Here is a 10,073-nt window from a genome sequence, read left to right on the forward strand (position 1 = left end):
TCAAAACTACAATAACATTTTTTTTAGTTTTAAAAAATGCCAAATAGATTATTAAACTTTCAATCTTGTGTCCAACACATATATAACTTTTAAAATCCATAAACGTGCCGAGAACAAAAAGTTGACAGTGTAAGATCCCATTAGATAAAAAAATTCAATTTTATATCAAATGATGGATTAAATTTTAAAAAATTCAAATATGTCAATGACTTGTTAAATACAAAGTTGAAAGTTCAAAAACTCATTTGATATTTTAAAATTAAGAGATTTATTAAATACAAAATAAAAAAAGCAGATACTTAGGCCTCATTTGGTAATCATTTCGGCTTTTGTTTTTGAAAATTAAGTCTATTTCCTCAAATTTTCTTACAATGATATGCATCTTTCTTAAATATAACGATTAAATCCTTAGCCAAATTCCAAAAAAAAAAAAAAAAAAATATTTAAAATGTACTTTTTTTTAGTTTTTAGGATTTTGTTTGGTTTTTCAAAACCATTAGTAAAAGGTATATAATAAAGAAAAAAATTTAGAGGTAGAAACAGTGTCTATAGTCTTAATTTTAAAAAACAAAACTAAATGATTACCAAACGAGATCTTATTAAAATTTTATTTTAAAGTTTAAATATCAGATAGACATTGATTTAAAAACTCATGTACCAAAGTTGTAAGTTAACAAACTGTATATATATTTTTGGATTATTTGATAGATTGACCTAAAAAATTGTGCCAAAATGTTATTTAACTTTTTTTCAAAATAAGATTTTATAATTTTTCAAACTTTTTTAAATATTTCATTTTTCCCTTTCTCGTTCAGCTCCCATTTAATTTGTCTCTCGATATCTCCCTTCCTCTCGTCTTCTTTCTTTAGATCCATTCTCTATAATTTATCTCACCCAACGCCAACATTCCATTCTCTGTATTTCACTGATGAGAATGACAATGAATGAAATTATTTCTTATTCTTTTGGTAACGTGGAATGATCAATGGCGATAAATATTTTTTTTTTTCAAATATAACCAAGTGTAGAGAGCAACAAAGAGAAAATGATCAAGAATCAAAGCAAGAGACAAAAAGTGGGCCGGAAATTGAACAAAAATCACAACAAGAATTAGAAAGTAAGCGAGAACTAAAACAAGAGCGATAAAATGAACTAGAAGTAGAATTAGAGCGAGAAAAGAAAAGAAAAAAAAAATTAATAAAGAACTCAATGATCCAACAAAAGATTAGAAAACATCGTTTTGAAAATGTCGGTGAAATTTCATTACCTATGGATTGCTTTTTTCATATTTATCACTAGATCCCCCTGAAGAAAAAATTGGAATTTTACCCTCTTCTGAAAATCATTCAATCTATCCACCAATTATATACAACGCAGTACTGTTTTTGAATATAAACACTTGGCTTTCTCGTGTAAAAAGAATTTTTGGGTCGTTGAAAATTATTCCCATTTCGAGCAAGTTCATCATCAAAAGGGTGCGTTGCTTTGCGGCTGCCTATACCCGAGCAATTATCTTTCATTCGACTTTTCCACTATCTCCACCATTAAAACTCTGCTTCACGTTTAACAAAACCCATTTCTTATTTCCTTCTTTAATCTGGACCAAACCCATCTCTCTTTTCCCCGAAGTTTCCCTGTGTTTTCATTTGATTTTCCCTTTTTGTTGAAGCTTTTTTGTGGGGTTTTTGTTTCTTTTTCAATTGAGAGTTTTAATGGAGAATCGGTATGAGCCATTGAAGGACCTTGGCTCTGGGAATTTTGGAGTTGCTAGGCTTGTTAGAGACAAGAAGACAAACGAGCTTGTTGCAGTCAAGTACATTGAGAGAGGGAAGAAGGTAAATAACTTACCAATTGGATTTAATGCTGTAAATTACTTAAACAATGGTGGGATTGAGAGTTTTGGGTCTGATTCATTGTTAGCTGATGAGATTTTCCATGTGATTGTTTCTGATTTGCTTTTGGCTTGATGCTTTTATGGCTTCTCTTTGGACTTGATGCTTAACTTGCTTAAACAATGGTGGGATATGGAGATTTGGGTCTGATTATTCTTTTGCTAATGGGATTTCCCTTGGGATTGTTTCTGACTACCTTTTGGCTTGGTGCTTTAATGGCTTCCCACTGTTTGTACCCTTTTTCTCTGTTGACTTGTGGAGAAAGTTATGAAGCTTTTCTTATGGATGGTGGTGTTGCTGCATCTTTGATGTGCAATCTCTCTGGAAATTTGTTCATTAGCTTCTTCCATTGCATTTTAAAACTTTCTATGGAAATTTGTTTTGATTATCCATTTCTTCTGTCTTTGCATATTGATGATGGCTCACCAGTTAGTTTATTCAATGTGTTATAGAACAAAGCCTAATAATGATTAATATGCATCAATGTTTAAGCAAATGCAACAATGTTTTGGTTCTTCAAAGATAATGAATGACTTTGTTTAGGTCTTTTCCATTTAGACTTGATGGCGAATTCTTCATTGACATGTTTGTTCATGATTGATTTGAAGGCAAAGATCATTCTAAAGTCCTTTTTAAGTTCTTTCTCTGAAATAATTTTTTTATGGTTGAAGATTTAAGATGACAGAGTATTTTGAATTATTTTCTTCAGATTGATGAGAAAGTTCAGAGGGAAATCATTAATCATCGATCGTTGCGGCACCCTAACATTATCAGATTCAAGGAGGTAAGGATACTTCATAATTAAATGAGAAATGGGTTGGGATTTAAATGTATTTGAGATATTCTGGGAATATTAATCTTCTTATGAGGAGTTTCATGACATCAAATTTGACTTCATTATCAAAAAATAATGAGGTCAACCCTCAGTCCCTAAGCTGTCTTTTTTTTTTTTCCCTCTTTTCTCTTCTTTGCTCTTTTCTGTTCTTTATAATATCATATCTCAGTCATTTAAAGGAAAAAAAAAAAACTTCATTAGCTTGCTTATGCCCTCGATACATTTTTGTAAAAATGCACAATACAATATTAGTTTATACGAAGGCGGCTGTAACAAATTCTTAATTTTCAGGAGAGTAACTCATCCCCTCAGCCAAGTAGATTACTTGCTTCTGGTTCATGTTTAACAATTTTGTTTCACAATAATAGACTTGTTCCTGAAAACTTGTTTTTGGTTTTTCACAATGGGCTAAAATTTCAAAATGTGACTTTATAAAGTAAATAGAAAACAAGCTTTAATTTTAAAAAACAAATCTGAAATCAAACAAAATCTACCTTGATCCATTAATCTCCTTCTCTTAGAATTCGAGTAATATACGAATAAGGGAACCAAAATCTTCTGAGTAAAATTCATGAGGAGCAAATTTGATAGCAATTCATTAGTGTCTTTGTAATGTTCTTATTTTGGACTTTGTAAAGATTCTACATGGATGGAGTACTTCAATGAGTGATGTTTTCTTGCAGGTCTTCTTAACCCCAACTCATTTAGCCATAGTCATGGAATATGCAGCTGGCGGGGAACTTTTTGGAAGAATATGCAGTGCTGGTCGATTTAGCGAAGACGAGGTTGAAGTGTTACCCCTTTCTTGCTTTTGTATATTTGCTCATCTTCTCTATTTCATTTTCCTCCATAATCCATTTCTCAAGTCACCTTTTGTTCGGTTTCTCGGAACCTCTTTGCACATCAGGCAAGATTTTTCTTCCAGCAGCTAATATCTGGAGTCAGCTACTGCCATTCCATGGTATAACAATCAAACTTCTTCTTCATTGTCTAAAAACATATGTTACTCTCTTGTTTTTTGTCTTCATCGCACGGTTGCATCAGTTTAACCATTTTCCGTCCATTGCAGCAAATTTGTCACAGGGATCTGAAATTGGAAAACACACTCTTGGATGGAAGTCCTACACCACAACTTAAGATATGTGACTTTGGTTACTCAAAGGTTGATAGTCTACCATCCAATATAATCATAAGCTAGAACCTCACTCTGTTAATTATTATACTTTTTTAGATCATTATCTTCAGCCTTTTTTTTTTTTTTTTTTTTGCCTTTTGATTCATTACAGTCCGCTTTATTACACTCACAACCGAAATCGACTGTTGGGACACCGGCATATATTGCACCGGAGGTTCTATCACGGAAGGAGTATGATGGAAAGGTATTTAAGTTCAAATTTTCTTTGTAAATATTCTTTTGTTGTGGAAAATATTCCATTGTATATAGCATGTATTTGTCTAGTGGCATTTGTTGTACACTCTTCTGCAGGATGCAGCTGTTGTTAACTTCATAAGAATGATGATTTGGTGTTACTGTTTGTAGATTTCAGATGTTTGGTCATGTGGAGTGACATTGTACGTGATGTTGGTTGGAGCATATCCATTCGAGGATCCTGAAGATCCGAGAAATTTCCGAAAGACGATAGCAGTAAGTGTCTCTCAAACATTAGATTATTGATAGTTTCTTCAAAATAAACTTTAGAAACGTTCATTTGAGAAAGAAAAACTCATTATCTGTCTCCCTAATCTGAAATACAGAGAATATTGAGTGTTCAATACTCAATACCTGATTATGTACGCGTGTCCGTGGAGTGTCGCAACCTTCTTTCTCGCATATTTGTCGCTAACCCCGCAAAGGTAAAACACAGTTATTTCTTGTTGCAATTTTCATCTCAAATCTCATTTAATTCATCATTCTCTGAAGTTTTGGTTTTGTTGCAATTAATACATATTTTCATGGTCCATGGAAGAGGATACTAATAATTTTAAAGACCAATAAAGCGAAAAACTCTGATACTATGTTGATTTAGGATTGACTGAACTTGAAATGGGATGACATTAATCTCAATTTTTGTACTTTGTTCAAATTCCATTCAGTCTACTTATATATATGGTCATCAATCTTGTTCATTTCTTGCTTGAAGAGGATCACCATCCAAGAGATAAAACAGCTGCCATGGTTTTTCAAGAACTTGCCAAAGGAGCTAATTGAGATTGAAAAAACCAACTTCAAACAACAAGAACCCAACCATCCGTCACAGAGCGTTGAGGAAATTATGCAGATTGTTCAGGAAGCAATGACACCAGGAGAAGTGTCTAAAATCGGGGACCAAATGTTGGCTGGAGGATCGGGGCTCGACGATCTGGAAGCTGATATAGATTCTGAAGTTGATGTCAGTGGTGACTATGTAACTGCTGTTTGAGAATGGTTTGATTTTTAGTTTGATTACAGAAGAGTTTGTTGTATGGAAACAAAGCATATATGGCGTCAAAATCATATTGTACAGAGAAATAGAAGCCAACATTGTGGGGCACTTGCATCGACTCCCCCAAAACGTGTTCATTGTATCAACAATAATAGAGTCCATTTTTTGTTGATGAAAAGAAATACTGTCTGGTTCAAAGTCCTTTAATTTCTCTCATTGGAAAATTAAAGTTTTGCTGAGTTGGATGGAGATGGTTGGTTGAATCGAGAACTCAATTATTTGAGTTGCAAACTTGAACTTGAAGATCTCTTCTTGTTTGGCAATGGATTTGATCCAACCCTACTATGGCTAATATGCTGAGTTAATTTGAAGAATTAGGTCCTTTTTTTTTTTTTTTTTTTTTAACAATGAAGAATTGGGAGTTTTAGTATTCATGAAGGCATATGACAAATTCTATAATGAATGCGAGCTCAATTGGCATATGAGTGTTTTGAAAACCGTGAGGTCTGTGGTTCGACTCCTACCTTCAATTGTACTCAAAAAGGAAAAAGACATGACGTATCCTATACCTTACCTTTTCGAATTTCAATTTACTAAGATTTGAGATCACATAATATCAGACTCATTTGAATTTTCTTAAAATAAACATTGTTTAATGTCCCAATAAAATATGTATGTTTGTCAAACAAATACTTTTTTCAGTTTAGATTCAAAATTTTAATGATTTGGACCTAATTGGAATTTTGTTCACGTAGTTTTAAAAGTGTTAATCACTTTTCTATGGTTTGAGCTTCACACATACGCACGTATACACGGATCTATCTATATATATGAGGAGTTTATATCTCTTTTTCTACCTATTTTTTTAACTAAAAAAAGGGTTAAATTATGAGTTCAGTCCACATATTTTCAAGTTTGTGTCAAACAAGTTCTTCCAACTTTCAATTTTATATTTAATTGGTTTCTAACTTTAAAAATGTTTAGTCAATCACTAAAATTTTATCTTCATGTTTAATAATAAGTCTTTGCATATTCGGAATTTAAATTGAATTGAATTATTAAATTTAAAATTAAGTTTTAGTTATAATAGGACCGTTACTAAATAAATTTATAAGTTGGGTAATTTTCACCCACCTAGAGAAATTGGTGGTTTCTTGATCAAGACCAACTAAAGCTATTGTATTAAAGAGTGTTTCCATAAGGTAGAATCTCTTTAGACTATATATGGTTCTCATTAGACTGATCTTGAAGTTTGAATAACTAATAACAGATGAACATGTCGCAAAAAATATCTACTTAGGTCCTAAAAAATCATCTGTCACACCTCGAAAATGGGTTTCCCCCAAAGCACCACACCAATGATCATTTGTTGTCATGTGACCAAGGACATGAGCTCCACCAAAAAGAACCCAATTTGATCAATTGCCTATTGATCAGGGTTGAGCTTCATTAGATTTATAAATAAGCATCTTTTGTAAAAATACGAGTACAAATCCTTCTATTTTGGGTTAGAATGTCATATATGTAATTGCGTGTTAGAATGGCATATATGTAATTGCCTCTTAAGACACCAATTCAAGGTTAAATGATTCCAAGAAATATTGTTTTTCTGAAAGACTATAATCCTAAGATTCAATCAAAGAGTAACTAATTAAATGATCAATTTCTTTATATAAAAAATCATTACAAAAAAAAAAAAAAATCATCAAAGTTCAACTATTCAAATAAACTATTTTAGTCAATTTGGACCATATGAACAAGGAAAAAAAAAAACAATTCTTTACGTTTCTTATCAACAAACATTTCGATTATCTAAAGAGAAAAGTTTTTTTTAATTGATCTAAAGCATATTCAAACTATTTCCATTAACGATTACTCTAATATTAAAAATCATAACCTTTATATTTTATGTGAATATTCCAAATATTTACTATATTTTTTTAAAGTATAATTATTACCAAAATATATAAAGGATTGAATCTCTTACGTCAAGAAAGAAAAAGTACAGGTCAACTACCTTCAAACAATTCCAAACATTGATTTATTAACATCAATATGGTACATAAGATATGACTAATATACAACAACAAAAAAAACTCATAGTATCGAACATTAAAGCCAACAATGGAAGAATTACTTTAAAATAATGAATGACATTATTATTTAAACTTATAATAAAACTAGCATATGGCGATAAAAAAGTATGTCATTAACATCCACCTCCGCCTCCGCCGCCACAGCCTCCACCTCCACCTCCACCTCCACCTCCGCCGCCACAGCCTCCACCTCCACCTCCACCTCCGCCGCCACCGCCACCATCTCCTCCGCAGCCTCCGCCACCACCACCATCGGCACCATATTTTTTCTTTTTTTTATGAGAGTCACTACAAGCAAATATGATCATTGAAACAAGAGAGATTGATAGAAGGATGGTTGAAAGCAAAAATAAGCCACCAGAACTAAACAAGAAGGTGACATCTCCTAAGCCACCACTATTGGTGCCAAGAATTGGCCTTCCCATTTTTTCCCTTTACAAAATTTGAAGAACATTTACACCATAATAACTCATATATACACAAGGAGATATAAGTTTTTATTTTTGACTTTTGACTTTTGACTTTTTAGTTTGTTTGGAAATTGAATAGTAGTAGAGGGTGAAGTTTCTCATATTATTCCAATAACTTTTTAATATTATATTTTGGTTCATCAATTTTAAATAATATTTTATTTTGATCCCTAAATTTTTAAAAACGTCTATTTTAGTTTCTAACTTTTTAATATTATTTTATTTTGTCCCAAGCTTTTAAAAATATTCGTTTTAGTCCCTGAACTTTGAATATTATTTTATTTTAGTCTCTACACTTTTAAAAATGTATGTTTTAATTCCTAAACTTTTAAAAAGTTCTTATTTTGATCCATGCTATATTTTAGTGCAGTGACCTTTTAGATGACTAATCTACCAAATATGTTAGCTACACCAAAAAATTTAGAGTTTCAATTTTGAATAAGGTGACAAAGTAGGAGAATTTAAAAGATATTTTTAGTTCAAAATTTTGAAGATTCAATATTTTGGCGTGTTGGTTATTGACATTTTACTTCACTTTTATCTTGCTAAATACATCTAGAGCCTAGTTATCTAAAAATACAAACTTTCTCACATTTCTGTTGAAAAGTTAACATAATTTTAATAATAGAGACTAAAATAAACACTTTTAGAAAAGTTCATGGATTAAAACAAATGTTTTTTTAAAGTTTAAAGATTAAAATAGAACAAGATTTAAAATTTAGAGACTAAAATAGTATTTAAATCTTATCTTTTCTCTAAGTAGGAGGAAGAAAAGAAGACGTATGAAGAAAGAAAAGAATTATTTATTTATTTTAATACATACTCTGAAATTTTTAGTGGTATTAACTGATTGAGATTCAACATGACCCTAATTTTCCAATTCGTTAAATATCATGATTATGGGATTAAATGTTCGAAATTTTCCATTTCACACAAATTAAAAGAACAATAATATAAGCTTTATTTTATAATGAATATATACAACATGTGTCTATAAAAAAAATAAAAAATGAAAATGAAAAGAAAATTGGGTTGGAAAATTATTAAATTATTCCAACTCTCTTGTTTTGAAAATTCCATTTGATTCCTTTTACGTGAGAAAATAGAACTTGAAAAGTCTATATCTACCGATTTGTCATTACAATATCACTTTCAAAAATAGAATAAAAACAAATTAAAATTGTTTTTATATTATAAATATATCACATAAAGAAATAATTTGTAAATATGACGAATTTTTGGTCTATCACTAATATACTATTTATATGATTTATCAATGATAGATTTCTATTATGAGTAGATCAATAGATTATTTTAATAATCTACCATGCTAATAGACTTCTAATAATGATTTTTTTTAATCTATTCTTAATAGATCGCTTTTATATATATTTATTAAGGATAGATGTCCTTATCACTAATTAACAATATTTATGTCAATTGTTAATAACAATTTTTAAGTTCAACGTTGAAGTTTACAGCAGAAAGGGAGAGTTGCGGAGGTTTCTTGCATATTCAAATGGAAAAGGGTATAAAATTAATTCCACAAGACATTGGATTAATATTTTAAAAAAATATAATAAATTTTAAGGAATTAACCGACTTAAATCCAACACGCAACCTTCTAATCTATGGTCAGGACGCATTACCATTGTGCCACATGCTTTTATATAAATTATTATTCCAAAGGCTAAATATATGGTTAATAAATCGCTAAATATTTATGAAATATGATATATAAACTTTAAATTATTAGTTTTTATGAGTTTGTCCATCATTAAGAAGGTATTTTCGACGTTTAGTTGATATTATAGTCAGTGGATTATAATAATATATATTTAAGGTGCAAATTATTTTAGTCTAGATAGATAATAGTAAACATTATAACAAAAAAGAAAATAATAAACACTATAACAAAAAAAGATTTAAAATAATAATACTTATAGTTATTTGTAGTTTGTATTGTTGGAAAAACCTATTATTATAATTGGATTCCAAACATGGAGTGACTTTATCCTTGTATTTTTCTTGAAAAGTTTTAAGCAAAAAGATATTGAGTCTTGCAAAAGATTGCACATTAACACATTGATTAGAATTTTATTAAATGTTTTTTAGCATGAATTACGCATATTCTATGAGTATGTTATTGAATAGAATTTTTTAGAGTATGTTGTTTATCCTATGTAGAGAAGAATTGATCTTTAAGCATGCTGTTTTTGAATAGCCGTTAAATTCTTTTTTCTTTTTATAGGGGATTAGTTAGTGAATTGATTTATTTTTTTGATCCCATTAACATTTTGTTCAAAATTGGTATAGATATTTTCTTATGCTAGCATGCTTATATTTGATTGATAATG

The 10,073-nt window shown here is 30.2% G+C and overlaps 1 protein-coding gene across 1 annotated transcript; it reads left to right on the forward strand.

Annotated features, from left to right (window-relative positions):
* Positions 1–1,171: 1,171 nt before the first annotated feature.
* LOC120089736 (serine/threonine-protein kinase SAPK3-like) lies at positions 1,172–5,332 on the forward strand. The gene is made up of 9 exons (XM_039047111.2): positions 1,172–1,835; positions 2,602–2,676; positions 3,411–3,512; positions 3,635–3,688; positions 3,797–3,889; positions 4,014–4,106; positions 4,268–4,372; positions 4,483–4,581; positions 4,869–5,332. The coding sequence occupies exons 1-9, from the start codon at positions 1,713–1,715 to the stop codon at positions 5,145–5,147; spliced, it is 1,023 nt and encodes a 340-aa protein (XP_038903039.1). The 5' UTR covers positions 1,172–1,712; the 3' UTR covers positions 5,148–5,332.
* The last annotated feature ends 4,741 nt before the right edge of the window (positions 5,333–10,073 follow it).

The sequence above is a fragment of the Benincasa hispida genome, chromosome 11 (genome assembly GCF_027475165.1).
Source record: "Benincasa hispida cultivar pf3 chromosome 11, pf3_genome.v1.1, whole genome shotgun sequence".
Taxonomy (NCBI): Eukaryota; Viridiplantae; Streptophyta; class Magnoliopsida; order Cucurbitales; family Cucurbitaceae; genus Benincasa; species Benincasa hispida.